The sequence below is a fragment of the Netta rufina genome (genome assembly GCF_964035555.1).
Source record: "Netta rufina genome assembly, chromosome: Z".
Lineage (NCBI taxonomy): Eukaryota > Metazoa > Chordata > Aves > Anseriformes > Anatidae > Netta > Netta rufina.
Window position 1 is genome coordinate 72203326 of NC_140126.1, and position 22597 is coordinate 72225922.

The 22597-nt window shown below is 36.7% G+C and overlaps 1 protein-coding gene across 2 annotated transcripts in view; it reads right to left on the reverse strand.

The window, feature by feature from the left end:
* Positions 1 to 288: 288 nt before the first annotated feature.
* Positions 289 to 22597, reverse strand: part of SSBP2 (single stranded DNA binding protein 2) — a 175869-nt gene continuing 153560 nt past the window's right edge. For both annotated transcript variants that reach the window (XM_084304809.1, XM_084304808.1), the window contains 7 exons: positions 21291 to 21326; positions 16564 to 16618; positions 13261 to 13331; positions 11964 to 12042; positions 8860 to 8888; positions 3167 to 3265; positions 289 to 425 (listed from right to left, as the gene is read on the reverse strand). In XM_084304809.1, coding sequence (XP_084160935.1) covers positions 396 to 425; positions 3167 to 3265; positions 8860 to 8888; positions 11964 to 12042; positions 13261 to 13331; positions 16564 to 16618; positions 21291 to 21326 — 399 coding nt within the window. In that variant the 3' untranslated portion in view covers positions 289 to 395. The remainder of the gene's footprint in view (positions 426 to 3166; positions 3266 to 8859; positions 8889 to 11963; positions 12043 to 13260; positions 13332 to 16563; positions 16619 to 21290; positions 21327 to 22597) is intronic.

The window sequence follows — 22597 nt, forward strand, 5'->3', positions numbered from 1 at the left end:
AAAAAAAAAAAAGATGGAATAGAAGTTCCTACTTCTCATTTCTACTTAAGATGTCATGTGATAATGTTTTACAATGTCCTGCAGGTCTATATATGTATGTGTGTATTTCTGCGTCACACACACATACATACATTAACCCACGCATGTACATACACAGGTAATTGCAGTTCCATCTTGGGCAGATCTGTTTTGCCACTATTTATGGTTATCTCAATCGTGTTTGGGACCCACTTTCTTGACAAAACAGGGGAGATGGCAGGAAAAAAAAATGTGGGTCTGATTGTGTTTGAGATCCTTTTGTTAAACTGTACACTGGGACGAATAATTTTCTTCTGCAGTAACTCTCTGAAGAGGGCCAACTCACTGTGGTCTTCATGACGAGACTTGTTAACGGATCACACACTCATTGTCATGCTAGGGGAGTACTGAAAAAAGAGGAATCCACATTTTAACATTTTTTTTTTTTTCTCCAGATAACTAAAACCACTACTGGACCAGAGCAATGAGTTCAAATGCCAACCTGCTCTTTGAATTTTCTCCTACATTTGTACTATAGCCTGTGCTAAGGCTGTAGTCCAATTTGTGGTATCACAAATTCTGTTAACCTTCTCTCATTACATAAAAATACAGCTCTTGCTGACCAAGTCAAATCACCCAAAGACTGTTTCAATGTTATCTGGGTGATGTGATGAGCCGGTATTTCACTAATGCTTTCCAGACCTTCTCCTGATTGGTGTTGGAAACTGGGGGGATTTAGCTGGGCAGATAGCTAGCCTCAAGCAGACCAGCTGCATTTGTGGTGAGGTGAATTAGATAAATGTTTTGGAGAGTTTTTTTATTGCTGGGTGGGAAGAAGAGTGTACAGATATGTCTGACTGGAATCCAGCTATTCTTTTGGTATCTATTATTCAGTACTATTGATTTCAGGAGGGAAGCTGAATCAGTGGTCATTCTCCTTCAAGAGAACCTAAAACTCAGTCACCACTTCACCTTATTATTGTGAAACAAATTGAACTGCAGCCCTTATACAAGCTATAGTTGCCCTCAAGTTAGCAGTACTTCATTACAAATAATGAATGGGACAGCATGAGGCCTACAAGAAGTGCATGTGCTTAAATTTTGTTTAAAGTGAAAACTTGCAGAAACACAACCTAAAATCTTCTAAGTTGATGAAAATGTTCAAGTGCAAGAAGTATTAGTGTAATGAAAACTGATACAAGAAATTGAGAGATTAATTTGCCTTCGCAAAAACAGCCACATAATAAAAAAACTGCCCGAGCTAGAGCTTTGAGCTGGCCATTTCCAAGTGTCCAAGAATACTCAAAAAAACATTTTGTGTGGGTCTTCTCTGTCATGAAAACTGTACAGAATGGACTGCTTGGGTACAACCTATGTTGTCCCATGTCATCTCTCTGATGTTCTTTTCTGCTTTAGGGCTCACTCCCACCCTGTGCTGTGCACTCTCATGGTAGGCCAGCAAAGATAGCAAGAACGTGCTTATCTTTAGCCAATGAGTAAGACCAACTCAAATGCTTTACATAAAGCCTGTATTCAAATGATTTTCTGTATTACAGTCAATGTAGCTGGGTAATCACTTTGGACAAGGAATCTGAAGACAAAACAGTGTTTATTTGTCATATTTAGCTTATTATTAGCCAAAATCTTTTCCCCATTCCCAAGCAAAGCTCCAGCAACAGCAAATTTGCCTGAGAAAGGAGTTCATAATAATACACCTACTCTAGAAGTACACAGAAGTCATAGCAAAACCTTGAGAAAACTAGGTCCCAGATTCATTCAGGTAGGAAAATGACAACTAGGTGCACCTAGAATCCAATAAGTACCTGAGAAAACTGATTTTCTTTTGAGTACAGCTAAAGTCCTTCTTTCCTGCCTTTAGTTTGCTTAACTGGCCTGCCTGCTGAATCAGGCTGTCTGCCCTCAGTACAAGCAAAGCATGCCAAATTGAGTGTCAAGGATTACTATGACCAAGGATCACATTTAATGAATGTTTTGTGGTTAGTGCCTTTTTGGCAGATTTTGAAACATCAATCCCTTTAGGTGGTACAAACCAATTTTCTCCAATACTCCAAACAATCTGACCATGTGCCTTCTTTACAAAAACAGCTAACATGCAGAAACTGCTCCCTTTTCCTTTTCACTAGTTAAAGAAATAAACCAAAACCAACCAACCAAAAACCAGACAAACAAACAAATAAAAATAAATAATAATAATAAAAAAATCTGATTCCCATTTAACTTGCCGTGCAATTTGGCTTTTTGTGATCTAAGAGGAACTGTTTACTCATGGTTTCTAAACAAAAATTCACCACTGGCATAGTTAATGTTAAGTTGCACTCACTTCTGGCAGCAGTGATTTCCAAAAAGAATAGAAGTGTTGAAGTCACTCAGCACTTCTGAAAAATCAGGCCACTTCTATTTAGGAACCTAAATGTGGATTTAGAAACCCAGCTTCAGGCACATGAGTATGAAAATACTGGTCTTGCTCCGTAATTTATTGCACACCATGTTTTGCTGCCTTAAGCGTACTCCATTTTAAAGAACATCATTTGTCCCAGAATGAACACTAGAGGGCACCTTTGCCTTTTCTGTCTCTAATAGTGCCAATAAATCTCTCTCTACCTCTCTGGAATATGGGATCTGGTGCTCTAATTATACACTTCAGTGTGAATCCTGTCCTAAAAGACATTCCTGCAGTGCAATACACATTGTTTAGGAGTCAAAGGTTGGGCAACCACAAATTGAAACACTCAGATGTAAAGATCTGTCAACTCTGTGTATTTTGGCTGCTCAGATAGCGTCTGACAAATGCCCACTGTGCATTACTGAATACATAGGCCATAATTATTACTGCTTGACAGATCTAAATTTCATTGACAGTGCACCTCTTTATCTAGAAAAAGAGTTTCTGCAGTAGATCTACACCTCCCACATTTACCCATTTTGGCTCAACTTCTAGTAGTATTTTTCAAAAAATTTTGGTAAATTAATACTCTAATTTTAGAAGCTCGTAAAAAAAAAAAAAAAAAACAAAAACACCTAAGGCACGGGCATTGCAAGTACACTGCAAAACTTTTTTTTTTTTTTTTAACAAAATAGCAGGGACAAAGGTTCCCAAAGTAAAACAACTCTATAAAGAAATACTTACACTCTCACTCTGAAAAGGGTTTAGGAAGTTTCCACCCATCTCACCGTCATCTCTGGGAGTGCCAGGCTGATTACTCATGCTCATATTACTGGGAGAGTTCTGTTAAATAAGATTTTAAAACACAGATTAAGTATTGAAGACACCAGCTCATTTCTACAACGTAGAGCAGTAAAATGTACTGTGCAATGCACTGGGATTTGCCAAGACAAAAGATAAGCCTCTGCTGAGTTCTGTGTGCTTCAGTCACTAATTTTAGTAACACCTCTTATCTGTAATTCTTGTTTTCAAAGTTACAGCCAGCATCTTCTGTGGAAGTCAAGAGAAGCTATAAATGACTTCATCGGGTCTAAGAGTAAACTCTGTCACTACATTAAACCACACGGTCAAGTTCAGTGAAGTCTATGAGCACGTCTTGACATAATGGGACTTCTGTCTTTGCTCACAGTGCTTAGTCGATGGAAATACAATTTCACAAGCAGTTCACAAGTGGTATTCAAACTTTGAGGTGCTAAGCCACTTCACTGAAAGCAGTTAATGCAGAGTTTACAGGCACAGCAGAGTTAAGATTAAATGCCCCTGAGTAACAGGCAGCCCCTGGATTGGGCTTGTAAACACTTTTCAGGAGCAGTTGTACTTTTTCCATTTGCTTGCAGAGCGTATTGCAATAAACTCTTTAATCTACCTTCTTAGTGCCTAGGTGTAACTGAAATGCTAATAGGTAGTAACAATACAAAGGCTTCTGAAGAAAAATGTCTTTCCTTTTTTTCTTTATAGAAATACTACACAATCACTTTTACACGGTTCAGAAAATGCTTTCAAGGTTCAGTTACTTACACGAAGGGTGAAACTAGATAATTGTCACAGAAATTATTCCAAGTCAACAGCTAATACATGATTACAGTAGACACTACAATTCGTTAGGTATTTTTACAAAGTTGATTTGTGGCACCCTGCCATGCCTGGAGCATGGATGCTTCTCCTTCCATCACTGTTAAGACTTCTATTAACAGAGGCACTGCTAAGACTCCTATTAACAGAGGTTTTGTGATGAAAAAGGAATAGCCAGGGAAATGGGGGGGAGAAGCCAAGAACTTCATTATGAAATGTTTGTGATGTCTGTCACAGTTCTTCCCTTGATCTTTTTGATCCAGAGAAACTGAATGCTGTGTTGTTGTTGGATTTTACATATACAAATGCAAGTCTGATATGTCATAAAAACTTAGCACAAACTCAGTGCAGTCAATGGGCAAAATAACAAAATGTAACTGCAAATAGAGTCTTTGATCAACGTGATCAAACAACAATGGCTGTAAGGATCTTGAGTGGAATTGTCCCTTTCTTCTTTTTTTCTCAATTACAATCCTAACATAGTATGTCTGTTAGCAAAGGGATTTATGAGGCTTCTTTAAAATATATATATATTTTGCACTTTGAAACACCTGCAGACACTCCTCATTTAGTGCAACTAAGTCTGCAGTAGGGCAAACTTTGAATGAAAAATAGGAGAGATGAAATTAAAGGGAAGTTCCCTTAACTCCTTGGTACTTTCCTCACAGCTATAGTGTATATAGACTATATACATCCTGCACTGGCACTTCAGAGATCACACGAATCACAGAATGGCTGAGGTGGGAAGGGACCTGTGGAGGCCGCCTGGTCCCAGCAGGGCCACCCAGAGCAGGGTGCCCAGGCCTGTGTCCAGGTAATTTTTGGAGATCCCCCCAGTAGGAGGCCCTACAGCCTCTGGGCAGCCTGTGCCAGTGCTCAGCCACCCGCACAGCACAGAAGTGCTGCCTGGTGCTGAGGGGAACCTCCTGTGCTCCAGTTTGTGCCCACAGCATCCTGTCCTGGCACTGGGCACCACTGACAAGAGCCTGGCTCCATTCAGCGGTGCCCAGTCACAGGATGTACGTACTCTGGAGAGCTCACTGAACAGAAAATGTGATAGCTGTGACTTCTTTCCCTTCACACCCTATTTCTGCACGCTACTATTGGCAATCAAAAAGCTCCATTTTGACCACTGCCCGAAGTTTAAGTGCTGTAGCACATTCCAGAGTTTTCTGATTGCAGTACACTCTGTCTGCTTTGAGATGTATTTTGCATGGCTAGCGAAGGGCTGACACAAATTTTTTACCATACTCCTGAGGGAAGATCACCATTTTCAGTCTGAATGGGCAAATATGTTTACGAGTTCAGCTTTGTGCATTTATTTTCAGCTATAGATTAAATACAAAATTAATTTTACAGCCCACATGCAGGCATAACTGTTTTTAACATCTGAAATGCTAATTAAATAAACATTTACAGAAGTCAAGACCCTGCCCTTTATTTTTCCTTCACCAGCTAGTTCACTGTTGTTCTAACAGATCCCCAGGAATCAATAAACAACAGGTCCATCAAAGACAGCTGAAAACTCAACTAGTTAATTAACATCAGACAATTGAGTGTGCTTTTCAGTGGAGTTATTGTAGCAAGTATTTAGGGATCTACAACTTGAAAAAGGTTGAAAACTATTGCCTCAGTTCAACAACCACAGCTGTCGTACCTGAAGCAGAAATTAATTCATGGAAATCCTGTTGCCTATGTTATGTAGGAGGTCATACTACACAACCATATCAGTCCCTTCTGACCTTAAAATCTATGAATATAAAGTTTAAAATCCACTAAGGTCTTGTCACATTTATTTTATATGATGCTCCCGTACTTTTGTTCATTCCTTGGGGATTCACCCCTATTTTATCTTGCTCTGTGTAGTACAAAGCTTTGAAATTCTGCAATCGCTACAGTATGCTGGCCCCAAAGGTTCAAATTCCTGACATAAATACTTTTATAGCAACTCCCCTGGGCTGCTTTTATGGCCAGTATGGGGTTTCACATTGTAGCACTAGCAGAGTTTTTCCAAAGCTACTCTGTCTTTGATGATTGCACAAATTCCATGGGCACTGCAAGAAACACTGGTTATTAATGTTTATTTAATATGCATAATTTCAGTTCATTTACTTCCCCCATCTCAATCTACTTCGTAAAAACTTCATGTTTTGCCACTCAGCCAATTAAAGTAAAATGTTCTATGGAAAATGTAGCTCTGAATTCCATGAGTTGCATTGATACTACCAAGACTGGATTAATTTCCTGCATCTCGTGGGAAAAGACAATCAGCTCCTCTAATGTGCATTTTACTCCACTGAAAATGCCTGTAACTGAGCATCCAATAACATCCAGTCCAAATTCTGTTAACTCCAGTGAGCAATTCCTGTCACATTAATCAGAAATCTGGAAATCTACTTGTGAAAAAGCCAGCAGGGAGACTGTTACCTTAGCAGGAACAATCCTGGTTACTGGTACAAAACTGGAAGGCAGCCATATAATTATTTTCCATGCATCAACCCCTGACATTGCCTATGCCTTGCAAACAGAACTTCTCCAATCTAGTTTCAAAAGTATTGCATACTGTTACCTGCCTGAAATTATGCAATACACAAGGCTCTGCCCACACATTTTTATTAGTACAAATAAAGGCTGCATATTGGACAGGATTCCTCAGAAAAAGGTATTTAAAAGCCATTATATGGAATGGTGCAACAGTACAACTCTGCTATTTCCAAAACACCTTTTTTCAGTTATTTCAAAAAGACATGCATCAAATGTGATTTGCATGATGCATTTATTAAGGTTAACAGATTACAAGACTTCCAGGTAAGTGTCTGGATCCAGGTTTTCAGAATACCTGATACTCATACTAGCACACATGCTGTTGCTTAATGCCTTTGGATTGAATATGGTCCCTTAAAAATAATCCTATAGCAAACTAACATATTTTTTGCTTGTTTTGTTGTTTTTTGTTTGTTTGTTTGTTTTGTTTTTCATTTTTTCTTAAAAATGCTGTAGTTTGCAAAACAAAATATACTGAAAAAATAGGGACAATGATTTTTAAAGTGCTGTATACTTGTTATATTTTTGTAGTTTGCAAAACAAAATATACTGAAAAAATAGGGACAATGATTTTTAAAGTGCTGTACACTTGTTATCATTGAATCCATCACTGCACATATTAGCACAGCTAAGGCAACATGGTCATTTTGGTCCCTTGTTTTATTCTTTGTGGGGTCTGAAAACATTACAGATCTTGAAGACTTACAAACACATAGCATTGCTATAGATGCTACTCCCTCACAGGAGCAGCAACAGCCTTGGAGACATATTGCTGAGATCCTGCTTTCCACCAAAGGCAAGGGAGGGCTGTTGTAAGGCCATAACCACCTGCGCAACTTTGAAAGGACAGTGTTCACCTGTGGTGAATTTCTTCTGATGCAAGATTATGTCTTCTATATTGGCAGTGGCTGCAAAGCCATTACAGACAGCACAGAACACAAAGATACACACCTAAGTACACTTTACAAGCTACACATCTCCCATAGCCTCATACGAAGACCAAAACTTGGGAACTGTTCAGGGTCCTTGTCCTCCACTTTGGATGTACAAATAGGTACCACTAGCTGAAGAATGACTCCAGTCTTTTGAACATCTGAGAGTGTGTTCTCAGCCAATTCACACTACAAACTTTTATGTCAACCCATGTGAATTTAGGCAAACATTTTGTGCCTTTCTGACTCATATGTTTGTGTCTCATCGTAGCTCAAGGCCATCCTGAGGGTGCATCTACATTGACATCCTCAGCATGCCCAGAGCATGTGCAGACAGGTGCAAAGTGGCACAGTCTGCACTGAGAGTGATCCTGCAACAGCGCTGTGGTACTTAGTCCTCAGTCAGACGAAATGCACAGGCAGTTCATATGCTCACTGCAAACTCCTGTTCCTTTTTGGGAAGACTGTTAAGAATTTTGCAACAAAAGAATGAGTTACAGAATTTTATCTGAAACAATCTATTCATCCTCTTCTATATTTGTAGATCAAAAGCACGTAAGTGCAGGGAGACTGTTTTAGTGATGTATTTATTAGTTTGAGTCAGTTATGCCTGAAAATGCTGAGTACAAAACATAGTATTTTGCAGGGACAGATTTATGCCATTTTATCAATACCAAATATGCTCATTAATTCCTTATTTGAATAAGTTACTAAATTAATAATGATCACATACATAGTAGAGTTTTATTTTTATGGAAGAAGCGGCACATTAAAGCACAATATTATTTTTGTAAATTCAAAACCCCTGCAGGTTAAACTCACATTCATTTTGAGCATACTATTTAATGGCTGTGAAATCAAAACAGTGCTGCTTCTGAAACTACTTTTTAATCTAGCTTTTAGGGACTTAGAATAATGATTAAGATATTAACCATGCCTTACAGAGGTAACAAAAGCAATCATGCAGTGCTTAAAAGTAACATCCTAAAGACATTTTCCCAAACTTAGCTAAAATTGATTATCAGAACCATATTCATTTGTCTTAACAGTATGGAAGATTACAACATGATCAATCAGATTATGAACTGGATAAGTATTAATGACACAAATTAATACACATTATTATGCAGTAAGAAATAGTTCTACTTACACTCCCTATTGATCATAAACATTGCTTTTGAATTTTCAGTTAATACTGTCTGTATAGCTTCCAAAGAGTTGACAAGCAGAAAATGTAGACACATAATAAAATGCTTCATAACAAAAACACAGAAACCATGTTTAGAATTAAATATTCCAAAAATTCCAAATACTTCATTAGGTACTCACTTTGGAAATACTGTCCATGTCTCCTGAGCCTTAAATTAAAATAGATAATTATTCAATTAGTTTTGAGCTGAAATTAATTGAAGAGCTTTTTTTCCACACTAAATATATAATGTGACAGCAGTATGTTAGAACATAACAGTGCATTATCTCCTTTCCTTCCCAATGACTCTCTTTGTAAAAGATTACAGTAGGTATAGAATAATGTTAGTCCTGTGTACACACCTCATGTAAAAAGGAAGAAAAGAATGAAGGACATATTTCTGATTTGTGTTGGTTATTTGAATGGCATCCTACTAGGGTGAGACAGCCTGGCACAACTCAAAAAAGAGCATGTTGAATCTCCCTGTCCTCTTAGCCAGGGCAGGGTACAAATAGTGAAATTAATTTGGGGTACATACTCCTATAGGAAATGTTGCTGAAGACTAAGGGAAAAAATATGGATGACTAGTAGAGGTTAATGTTCCTGAAAAAAAAAGGAGAAAAAAAAAAAGAAAAAAAAAAAAAAGAAAAAAAAAAAGACCATTATTTTACTGAACTTCAGCTATTCAGAACTCCCTTCTAGTCAGTGATCTAGTGGAATATCTTTTAGCATTAGCTGGGAGGGTTTCATGAATATCTTTGTTCCCAGAGCAGAAACCTACTGGTTTCTGAAACTGGATGAAATGACACTAACTTCTAATTATAAACACTGATGATACTATCTTTTAGAATCAGATGATCTTGAGGGCTGGAATAACAGAAACCAAATAAATTTAAATACAATGAAGGCAAGAGTATTGAAAATATAGATATATATATATATTTCACATGCTGTAACTCCCACTTGGGTACAGCCAAGAATAAGGGAAATATTTTACGAGAGATGTATCACTACAGGCATTTTTAGCAGCAACAGACAGTAAACAATTCTGACCACCTATTTTCAAGAAAGACATTCACACTAGAAGAGCATCAGAGAAAAACAAAAGGAAGAGACTGAAATGGCTCACTACATGTAGACACAAAAAATAAGGATTGATAAGGATTACGATGTCTCTCTATAAACGCAACATATTCATAAATGTTAGGGAGAGGAAGAGCTATTTGTCAAAGCCAAAAGAAAATATTTTGATGGAAATCAGCAAAAGTTTGCTTTCTAACAATGAGAGCTATGTACAGACATCCAGTAGAACAGTTGTGGTGAAAGAAATTGAAGTTCGACATGAAGCTCATCCAATGGATACCTTTGAGTGTGAGACAAAGCTGCCTACTGCTGCACAGAAACAAAAGCAGAAGATCTTTCCCAGCCCTCCTCTCTGAGATGAACTGTTTCATTTCAGATATGAAATTAACCTTGTGAGGAAGGCATAGATAAGTTGACTAAATACGTCATCATTTTCACTGGAGAAAGTAACTAAGTGAATGCTAGGAACACACAAAATCCTTCCGTAACTGTTTCAATTTTAATTTTTCTTTTAGCTAAGAAATAATTCTCAGGGTATGGAAAGTGACAGAAAAAGATGTGATTACCTTTTACACAGATTCTCATTTATTTGAACATAATGCGCATCATTATCAATTAAAGCAACAATCCGTTTTAGGATTGTAACATGTAAAGAAAGGATGTAAAATCACAAGGTGTCCTTATGCAAAGTAATCTAGGAATTCCAGGGACCTGCCTTCCAATCAAAACAAAAAAGAAAAAATGGAAAAATGGAAAAAAAGAAAGAGAGCTCTATTAGGAGTTAGATGTATACTGCTGAATTTTAATCATTCAGAATATACCTGCTAAATGAGTTTCGATAATATAGTTTATCTTGTTATACACTTTTTGAATTTCTCCCTTCGCTTCACTTGTTTATATTTCTGTCTCAAAATCTCCAACTTTGGGGCTATGAATGACAGATCTTCATCCACCATGGTAGTATGGAATTAAATGTTATTAACTGCAGTATGGAGTTGAGGTTGGTCTGTGTCCATGCTGGGAAGATGATAGATATTTTCTTCAGGGACAGAAGCAAAGGGAACAGTAGCAGCTTGGCTTCTGCCCGCCTAACATATTTTAGCTTGGTGGTATTTTTTCCCCATAAGGGAAAATGCTGTTCAGCAAAACGTTGCTGGTGCCCTGTGTGGGCATCAGGACAGCTCCCAGGTGTAAAAGAGAACCTTGCTGGTAGGTAACAGGTATAGAAGAGGAAAGAGATCCAAAGAAAGTCCTCCCTCTGCTGTTGCCTGTATCATCAACACTGCTTGGTGCAGACAGAAGTGAAAAGTAAGACACACAAATGCATTCAGCTACTGCCCTAGTGTTACAGTATGAGAAGAAATAAATACCTTGTCTTTATTCATCTTGTGGGTATGGAGGAGTAAGGCAGAAATGCATTTTATTTACCTTTGCCCTCTTTCTTAAATCCCTTTCAAGAGTCGATCATCCTTCCAGCAAAGAGCAAAGGCAGAAGACTTTGCCAGGACAGTCAACAGATAAAGCAATGGAAATTTGTAGAGTTGTGCAAGGCTTCTCCCTTAGACATGCGTCCTTCAAAAATCATAGTCTCAACAGTCAAACAGTAACCTGCTTCTCCTGCTTCTACATGGTCTTTGCACCTTTCTGAAGCTTGTTGTGGGGATGGAATAATAATACTAATATTTAACAGACAGAAGGATAATTATATAGACAAACGAGGATATCCGAATGTTGGAATAAAAACAGCTTAACAAACACATCAATATACATAATAACTTACTTCCAGGTAATTGATAAGAACTTGCACCAGCATGCCACAGTAACACCTTCTTAAGTTTTTGAAAGAGGAGGAGAGGTAAGTAAAAATGGGTCTTAAGCCATCATCAGACTGGCTTTAATAACTGGATTAAAACTATATCTGTTATATAAATAAAACACAGTATTTTTCCTCCAGAGGTGTGTTATGTATGCCAATTCAAATGCATTAAAAGTATCTTAATACTTCTTACTGATATATATACAATTTTTGTTTTTAAAATTTTTTGTTGGTGGTGGTGGTTTTGCTTGTTTTTTACATCCAGTCTTCCACATCACTCAGAGAACATAGAAAATAGCACTGGTCACTGAAAATTCACAATGCTTGTAATATTACTGTTATTACCTAATGATCCATTCATATGATGTGAATCCATTCCACCCAGTCCACTCATAGGTCCATCTGACCCTGGCCCCATTGGAAACTATAAAAGGATCAGACGTTAAAAACTGGTATTACTGTACAAATTTTTGTAGGTAATCCAATAAAAAGAAAAGATTCCCCAGGAAAAAAAAAATAGTAAAGGAAAAGTGCACAGTTCCAGCTCTGAATGTGAAAGTCAAGTAAAAGTCATTTGTGAAGACTGCAAAAGCGTCATTGCTTTTGTTCACTTTTTCTGATTGCTGCCTTCCTGATTTTTTGAGAATTCCATCTCTGTAGGCTGGCATAAAATTTACAGATAATTTATATTTTATTTCAGTTCTTTGTGTATGATTTTCAAACCTGCTAGTGCTGATCTAGCTCTGTTCCCACTGAAGTTACACTGAGGTTTACTATTTTCTTCAACAAGTAGGTGATTAATTAACAGCTTTCAAATTTCACCCTATCTACGCTGACAGTCAGACTACTCTCTGTTTTCTTTGCAATATGAGCCATTTCTGTCCAATCTCAGGTATTAACCTTAAATTTAGTTTTTCAAAATCTAAAAGGCATTAACATTATAAATATTTTTTAAAAATCACTGAATCTAGAAATACGTATCTGGTTTTTGAAGTTTTACTGGCCTTTGCTTTTCATAAGGCCCACAATATAAACTATAATTAAGTGAAGTATGGTTGTAATCAGAAAATACAATAAAATTGAAGTCTGATCTCATAGACAGAGATCAGAAAAGAAACAAGTTCTACCTAAGAAAACAGATTTTTGTCAGTAATAGAACTGCTAAAGTTGAGCCTAAAACAGAAATTTATTTCTTCTTAAAGATAATAATTTTATCCTTTTTTACAGAATAGCAGGATAGCATAATGTTGGGTCACTTTAAACATTTCTGTTGGGGTGGAGACTTTTTTATTATGAAAGTTTTAATCCTGCAGAAACTAATGCTTAGTGGCATCTCCTAGGATGATGACATCACAAATAATTCTATTGCACAGCAACGTGACAAACTAAGTCATCCCCCACATCCACATGCAAAAGTTTTAAAGATCTTTTTTGTATAGAAAAAGTGCCCCCATTCATTATTCTGTATGCATTCGCATGATTGATTTGAGAAACATTAAACTGGACACGGTGGGAGGAAACAGCTAAAATGTCATCCATAAAAATGGAAAACTTAGTATTAAACATAGGTGATGGAAACGTAGTGGTTTGGATAAAACAAGGCTATGTAATTCAAAAAGTATGTAACTTGATTCATATTTACATTAGGTCTGTTGGGTCCAGGTGGTACTGCATTCATTAAAGTGTACATGTTGTCTCCAGAGTTGGTTGAATCTGTAATAAGAGATTATTTTAAGTGCTAATATATATCTTTCAATAAAGCTACTCACCTAAGACAGTTCTTGCCATTCTATTCATATTATTTCTATGCCTGAATCACTGATACACAGTGGCAATATAAAGGAAGACTCCATTCTTTTTCTATCTATTTCTACCACACAACACAGCTATGAAAAGAAATAATTGCAGTGGTCCCTGAGTGACTATTTCTAGACTCTAGCTCTATGTATGAATGTTAAAAGGTTTATAAATCATGAAGTATCTGTAACTATTTAATTTCATAAACCCTTTTTCCTGGAGTTCCAAATTATTTCACTTGTCTTCAGTATTCTCTATAAGATAAAACAGGAGCTTCTTACTTATCAATACTTTCTGTAATTTGTTTTCCATCTGTAATAAATGATAAATAGCTTCTCATTATACAGACTTCAAGTTAGTATAGCAAATAGAACTTTTTATTCTCATCCATGTCAGTCTGTTAGATTTTGGACATATCTAGAGCATTGTGCATGCTGAGTATATATCTAGGCACACTCAGTAAAGCGTTATGCAAAGATCCTCACTTAGAACAGCTTTGACTGATGTAACTTCATGGTACAGTGTGGTGCAACGCTTCAAAATAAGCCTGAGTCCAAAAACAATAAAACCCTGCTGGCACAGTGTAGTGCCTAAGCTATTAATTCTGCCAAGAGTTCCACTGGGCACTGCTGTTGACACAGCTATATTGCCTCTCAGTCCTTGTCCTCCAGTCACTGTACATGTGCTTTCAGGAGCAGCATCTCCAGAGTGAAAAGCAAGGTGTAGTGAACAAGACATGCAGAAGTTGTCTGGCTGAAATTAAGAAACCAGTAACTGAGAACTACTAGTAGATACAAATTTTTTATTCTCATCTCCAACTTATCTGCTAATACACACAATCCCAAAGTCCTTCATCAAATTTCTAAGAAAGAGAAGGGAAAATGCAGCAGATAGTAGACAAAACCTTTGTCTAGTAGCAAAAACCTTTCTGGAGTGAACTTGACAAGAGTTGGGCCATGGAATCAAAAAGCTTACTAAGAGGAGAATGACCTAAGAAAAGTTTAAATACATCCCTAAGCAGACAGCATAACTTAAAAATATACTGGTAATGCTGGAAAATCAGTACGTCCACTGCATGTGCAAAAAGAATAAAGAATAACTAAGTACTCTACTCTGTACCTAGTTCCTCCAAAAGACCATTCCATCTCTTTGAACCAGAGTTTTGAACTCAAGCACACACAAAAGTCAATGCTGAGCTGTAAATCTTTTTCCAAGACAAGGTGATGGTAGACTTCTCAGTCTGAAGTAGTGGAAGCAAGAAAGCCTGTATCTGACTCAAATGTGTTGGAACTGGGAACGGGGTCTGACCTCGTGCAAGAATATGTTTGTACACATGTAGTTCAAATCAAGTCTTTGACTATTCTTAACCTTTCCGATGCAGCTTTTTAGGTATTAATCAACCTTTGTGAGTAAATAATTCTATTATGTACAGCCCACAACGTATCACTATGACCTTAAATATACTGTTTGAAGAAGAGGGGAAACTCAAGCTTTTAACCTAAAGTTATCAAAGTACTGTAACAAGTTAGCACATAACAAGTTATTTTAATGTTCGGTGAGGTAGACAGCAAGTTCTTCAACCACCTGATCCTTCTGAAACATACATTTCTGCCTCTCTCCATGCTGTGCTGTCTCATGTAGAAATACACATGGGGTGGCTGGACCATGGGAATGCTTGGAACTGTTTTTTCTCAGAGGCAAGTCAGTACCTTTACAAAATTCTCAGGTAGCCAGTTCCCAAGTGTTTCCATACTTTGGAAAACAGAGTCTTAAAACATCTTGGAATTTCCTTAACTGAAAATAGGAACAATTCCTCAACAGAAGCTTTATCTGAAATGAACTTGGGCAGCCTAACAGGTGCTATAACTGCAGGACTGACCATATTCTAATGCGCGGGCTGTCTTTAAGTTTTATGTTAAATGAAATTCTAACTTTTAAATACTAGTTTGCACTAACTATCTTTTTCACTAATTATATGAACGAGGAAGCCCTATTCTTTATCTCGGGTTGCATTTTAAAGCCCTGGGATTGTAGTTAATGAAAGTATTATACTGGTGCAAGAAGTTTTCATGGCAAATAAGAAAATTCCCTATCCTCTTGTGCTGCAGAGGACAGCAAGAACATGTCAGACTTAAGGACTGAGGATGCTACAACATCACTGAGGTGAATAGGTCCCTCTTGAAAGTGAGTTGCAAAGACAGATTTTGGCTAAAAGTAGTCTGAGTAGCTCCTGAATACTGTGTTACACAAGACATATTTGTTTCATCTTGGCAGTCTTCTGGTATCATCCATGGGGGAGGACAGCATCTTCCATATCTTGCAGCTCTTCTTTCATAACAGAATCTTTGCAGAACATCAGTGGAGTGAAATACATACATCTAGCTAACTATCTTTAAGCCTTGAGAAGCTAGCTGGCTGCCCTGAGTCTTCCCATCCTCTTTGGTTCTTCAAACCTTAGTCGTAATGTGGACAATCTTTTGTGACCAGGTAGTCAGAATTGCAAGATACAAGCCATTTACCTTGGGGAAACAGTGGGACAGTGAAGTTCTGGGAACAGATCACTGCTAGGACACAACAGTAGCTCCTCTGGGACCTTACTCCTTCACTGCAGGACAGAGAAGGGCAATCTGTCCAGCGTGATCCTGCTGTCAGTCAGCTGAAACAGCCATGGGATGTAGCCATGCCTTTGAGTCACACATCGCCCAAGAACCACATTTGGTCAGGTCTATCCCACAGGATGCTGTGTGGGTTTTTCACCAGATTCAGAAATCTGCTGATTTCCAACCTGGCAGGATCATTCCAAAGAACATCAGCAAAATCTTTGTGTGCTTAAAAGATTGTGTCTTTTGTCTTTTTTTTTTTTTTCCCTTGCTACTGCTGGAATCATGCAATAAAAGATCGCTCAAAAGTCAGAGAAATTAATTGATTTGAATTGCATGGATACAATGATTTGTGTCTGCAACATATCAGGGATAGAAAAACAGTGAAAGAGCAGGAAAAAGCTGATACAGAACGTACAAAGCAAATAATTTCTCATTAACTGATTCATTATGAAAACGTCTGAAATGTCATCAAAGTCTGAAAAAATAAGGTACTTCCTAAAATCTCTTCTAATTTTCCTTTATTATTTCTGAGAATATTTCACTACCTGCTGGACTAGGCATGATAGGTGTTCCTGGTGGCCCTCCACCACCTGGGGGACCCTAGAGAGTATAGAAAATGTCAGTTAGCATGAGACGAAAAAACACCACAGAAAATATGAACACTGTACAAATGAAAACAAGTTGTCATGAATGTCCTGAGTCACTCTGATAAAACATACACCTTTTCTGATAAATTAGCAAAACAACTCATAACAGATTAAGACAATGCAATTTCTCAGCAAGTTCTGTCATAGACTTATGTATACCGATCTGAGAATATTCATTAGTCAATAAGTATGCATCATGCTGTAAGTCAGGCAAAAGAAATATTTGGACTACGACTTGAGAGTATTATATTTAATAACCTTAACTGACTTTTGTTACCACTGTTTTTTAACCAGCATTTCTGTTTTGTTGTGCTTGGCACAATGGTAGCTGATGCTTGCTAAGCACAAAGTGAGGCGGTGTCTTACGGGAAGAGAAGAGGCCAGTCACTGTATGACAGGTTTTGCTTTCAGGCATACTTGGTATCTCCATATCCCAGACAATTTAATTCAGCTTGTATAATATTCTGCATTTTTAGAAATAACATCCATATACACAATTCCTTCTCAAATTAATGACAAATGGATTAAAAAAAAAAAGTCAATATAATGCTGACTGTATAAATTTGGGTACAGTCATATGACTTGCCTAGACTGCTAAATCACAGATTAAAATAAAAAACAAAACAAAAAAACACAAAGGAGTATTATTTTCCTAGTTTCAGGCATTTCTGTGTTGCAAATCTGTTTATGCATAAACACTGTACACAGATGGCTCTGGTTGTTAAACAAGCTTATTAAGGTTCTTTAAAAACGTCTCCAGTATTTTTACTCTGAACATCAGAGCAAACAATTAGTTTAGTAAGAACAGAATCATAACTTCTTGCTTTCTGTGTTTGCATATCCACTAATACTTTTAAGTAACATGAAAAGCTACCAAATCAGGTTGATAAAAATATCTAGGCCAAAAACCATCAGTAAGTCAATAAATACAAACTCCCCTTCCTTTCCATAATAAAAAATACACAGATTGGTAACAACAGGTGATTATCTCCATTGCTACATGACTGTTATTATATTTTATCCCTTTTGTTGTATTTTAGATATCAGGCATACTGCTCCAAACAGTAGCAGATTTTTTTCTTTCAGCAGTACTGAAGATAAAGGTTTGGTTGTTTCAGTCTGCTTACAAGGACTTTACTGGTATTTGCTATAATTCACTAAGATATCTTGGAAGAATCCAGACAAGTTTTGGATTTAAAACAAAAGATGCTGTTTACTGTAAATAGTGATTTACTAAAAATAACATTTCTTACAAAACACGTAGCAATAATACACTCGCATACACTATCTTCAGAAAATCAGTCTGTAATGTAGCAGCCCTCTGACTGATACCACTCCTCCCCAGATTCGTTCAAGCAAAATACTTAACACTTCAAAGGCAAGCATCTCTGTTTGCCAGTAAGCGATTAACTCACAGTTAATTGTAAATGAAACAGAAATATTTCACCCAGAAGCAGCAGCACATTCTTGCAGTCAGTCAACATATGTACACCTCTCTGCCCTTACATGTAACAACACCACTTACTAGTTCTTTATCTTGTGCTCTCCCATTTTTTGTGAACTAAGAAAGGTCACTGAGTATTTTTTATAAAGCGTGCTAGAATAAAAGCTTGCTCCACCATGAAATACACAGATCAACTTACAAAAATCAAGGCATAATCACAACAAAACTTCATACTTCCAGCAGTTACAAAGCTTTTTCCCTCCAAATTACAATTGAATCAGTAACAGCAGTGTTAGAACTGGGCTTGCCAAAAATGTCTGGAAGGTTTATTCAGCCATCAGAAAAAAAAATCCCCTGTTTCTTTTGTAGAGCTACAGATGCTGAATTTGAAGGGACCTTTAGATCAATTATCTGACTATCTGGCTAGCACAGTCTGTGACTCTTCATCCATGTACTTGTGCACTAAGCTCCCTAACTTGATTTTTTTAGGTTTATATGTATTTTTCAGCATGATATAAAGAAATGTAGAAACCACTAACTGGTCATTTATTAGAAAACTTACTTTTCTTTACTATTACTATTAGCATCTAATTTAAAATTCGTGTTTACTCTCATTGTTTGTATATCTTTCAATTTTAGAAAGCCTACTTGTACCAAGTATTTCCTCCCTGTGAATGTATTTGTATATAATGAAATTATTTCTCAAAAAGCTGTCTGATAAAATAACCAGAATAAATGTCCAAAGCATGTAGCTCCACAACATGAACCCTTTTGCTAAAAAGATGCTTTAAGAGCTCTCCAGCCCATACCAGCCCCTAGATGCTGGGTCTTGCTCTTGAAAGTTCCTTCCCCCTGGTCTTGCTTATCTGGTTGTCTTCATGTGTTCCGTTTTCTAAAGCTCAGAGAGCCTCCCTGAAGCAAGGCCACTTCTCTCAGTGTGAGACAAGACATGCACAGTCCAAGCACTCATGCTGGCAAAGGACTTGGCCCACCTCAACTGCTCCAACACTGCCCTCTGCGAGAGGCAGCCTCAGCTCTGCTTGGAGCTCTACAGGTGAGTGAGTGCCCCTTAACCTGTTTTGGGCCAACCACACCGATTTTGCAAAGACCCTTTTTTTTTAAATGCTTACATCAACTTGCATCGTTTTGAGTGAAGAGGGTCACTCATCCAAGGAACTTCAGTGGCAGATCTGAAGGAGTAGCAAACTTCAGAAGAGTGGGGACAAGGAATCAGGCATTGATTTTCTTTGATTTCAATGGGAAATTCTTTCCCATTGGAACCGCTGGAGTCCGCAGAGCACATCTGCTCAGAGGCTCAGGATTTTTTCCAGTGCTTCAGACTTTTTCATGTCTCTCTCTTGCATTTTTGCATATATTTTAATTTTCCTTCAATGTTGCATATTAGATGTTTCAATGCATTCGGTGTTGCACATTCCAGCTTCGGTCTCATCATTGTTAGTGAATGAAGCAAAATGAACTTGTTACTCTTATTCCTCCCCTTCTCTCTATGCATTGAAATGTGGCGATGTCCTTTTGTGTCAAAGTAATTTATCCCAGCTAGCCTTCAGCTTGACGTGAGTACACTAACAGTGTCCTATTGTACATCACGCATTTTACTTAGTTTTGCTTCTTTAAAATTAATTTCTATAGTAAGTCCTTTCCTAATTTTTCAGAACTTCATACCTTTCCAAAACTAGAATAAACTAGAAGTCCGATGTCCCATATTAAAAATCTGCAACAGTAACTGATCACTAATACCTAGAGCAAAACTAGCGAAAACATTCTTCCCAACAGAGAGAACTTTCTGAAGATCTTTTAGAAGAACCTGTGTGGAGATCAGCAGATTTAGATCATCCCCACTACAGATGTGGCAAATGAACCCTAGAATTATGGACACTTAACAGGAATTTAACCTTTTTAGTAGTTTGTTTAAATAAAAAACTAAAGAAATATCTTTTATCTAAACAAAAAAAGCTCATCCTTGAACTCATCCTTCAGCATTTGCTATGCAGGATCATCTTTCCCATGAAGAAATTAAGAGAAACCTTTAACTACACAAATAGATTTAAAAAAAATACACTTCTATATTGTCCTCATGGTGAAAGACTTGCTATTTCCATCTTCCAAAATAGCTTCACATTTTATGTTGACTTAAGCCAATACACAACAGTTGTCTAACTTCCAGATGATAAAACATGAAAAATCACAAGAGAAGTCTACGGAAGCCTTACTGGCCAACAGAAATTGGAATCCAATGGACTTGCAAACAAGAACGACATATGACAAATGGCTTCAGAAGGGAGATAACATTCTCTGCCTCTTACACTCTGACTTCAGTACTGAACGTGGCAAAAATATATGAAGCACTATGACAGGAGTACATTAGAACTACAAATTTTCACAAGTACAACAACAACAATAAAAGCCTAAATAAAAAGCATAAACAAAGCTAATCTCTTGAGAAATGGACAGAAAACAGCAGTACATACTCCAAAGACTATTTTGTTATTATGTAAAATGTTTTTATGGAATTCCGGTCAGATAATAGGCATTTTTTTGTCTTTTGAATGACTGACCGATGCTGGACACTTACAAAGTTTTAACTATTTCATTCTCAAGTATAGACTAGGAAAAAGTGAACAACTAATCCGTAATAAATTAAGACAATGTCTGTGAAATAAAGACATAACAGACCATGGAGAAAAAAAAAAATTAAAGTCTCCAGAAGGTAATTATAAGAAAAAAAATGTACCTAAAATGTTAGCTATTAGGACCCATTTATATATCCTTGGGGAGACAAAAGCTTGTTCTAATTCTTCAAATGAATTTTTCCTGGAGAAGTACAGAAATGCATACACAATACTGTGTTTCCAAGAAAGCTGTTGTTTTGTTTGTTTGTTTGTTCATTCTTTATTATTCAAGACAATGTATTGTATTGGTTATTATAAACATATGTTGAAATAAAACAGCACTCGGGGCAATTTTGACCAGACTGATAATGATTCTAGTAATAAACATCAACATATGCACCATAGATGGTAGACAAAATACTAAGTGCAGATCAGCTGTTCAGTTCTCAACCAATACACAAGGGTTCTTCTTAACATCTGGACTACCATCTCTTTGCCTAAATAAAATGTAACATCTATTCTAATAAGCAAACACATACAAGTGTACTTACTACATAGTTCCCAGGAGATGCTGAAGAATAAGGTATCTGAAACATCAACAGAAACAAAACAGTAATTTCTTTTGCAGTGTGATGGAGTCCAAACCTACATTTATGTACAGATGTAGCTTATTGTGTATTTGTTTAATTTATTTCAAATATATTGTTAAAGATGATGAAAACATACTATTGTCGTCAAATACAAACCCCTTTTCTCCCTTTTTCTTTTCAACAACTTGTCATTATAAGTATGCTCAAGTCTAAAATTTGCAATTTAGACATAAACTGAATTTAAAATCAAATACTTAAAAATATTTCTCCTTAAGAATACTGTGCTGTGGTTGCCACTCTAATTAAGTCAATATGAATAACATAATTCATACATTAAAATGTATGCAGGCTGAGGTCTGGTATCTGTTCCTATTCTTCTGTAATTAGTGAGGCATGCATTTTGAGCAACAAACATCACTCTTAAGATACCAAATTACAAATTCCAGTATCAATTTCATTCCTTGCATCTATTACAAAATTTTATTATTATTGTGGGAGGCAGAATAAGCTCTGTAAAGATCTGCAAGCTAGAGTGAAAGGCTAAGCTGTAAGATTATTAATGTAACATGCTTTATAAGGTGGAAACTTAAGGAGCACAGACTTGCATGTAAGTCAATGGAACTGTAATATCATCCTGTACATGGACTGAATTTGTATGTTGTCATATGCACTTAATCTTGACTAGTGTCTGGACCATAAAAGGAAAGCAACTCTTGTTTCTTTCACCGTAGACGATACTGATTTTATTTCTTTGCATTACTCTTTCTTTTTTTCTTTTCTTTCCTTCTTTTATTTTATTTTTTTTTAACTTAAAGAACAGTGTTCTAATTTCATGTCAAATTCAATTATCGTATTTGTTACAAAGGACATAGGGAGAAATTGAATTGCCTACGAATAACCCAGTTTTATTCTTTATGCAACAGTCTTTTCAGTGATTCTCTCTACAGAAACACAGAGCACAGCTATTATAGAAGGAGAGGGTAAGAAGTAACTGAATTGACTAAATGCAAAATTATTTTGTAGAATAAGCATCTTACATGTTTGTAGATAACTGATCAGCCAATTCATTTTCACATGTATCTATTACTAGACTTCTCAATAATTTTGTAAAGTGAGAATATTTCAACTGTCAGTTGAAAAATATCCTAACAACCATCTTATTTCAGTACACACAAAAGAAAACTGAGAAAGAGTTTCAGCTCTTTTTTTGTCATCCAGTTGTCATCCAGTATAATTAAAAATTCAAAATAAGGAACAGAAAGAACCAG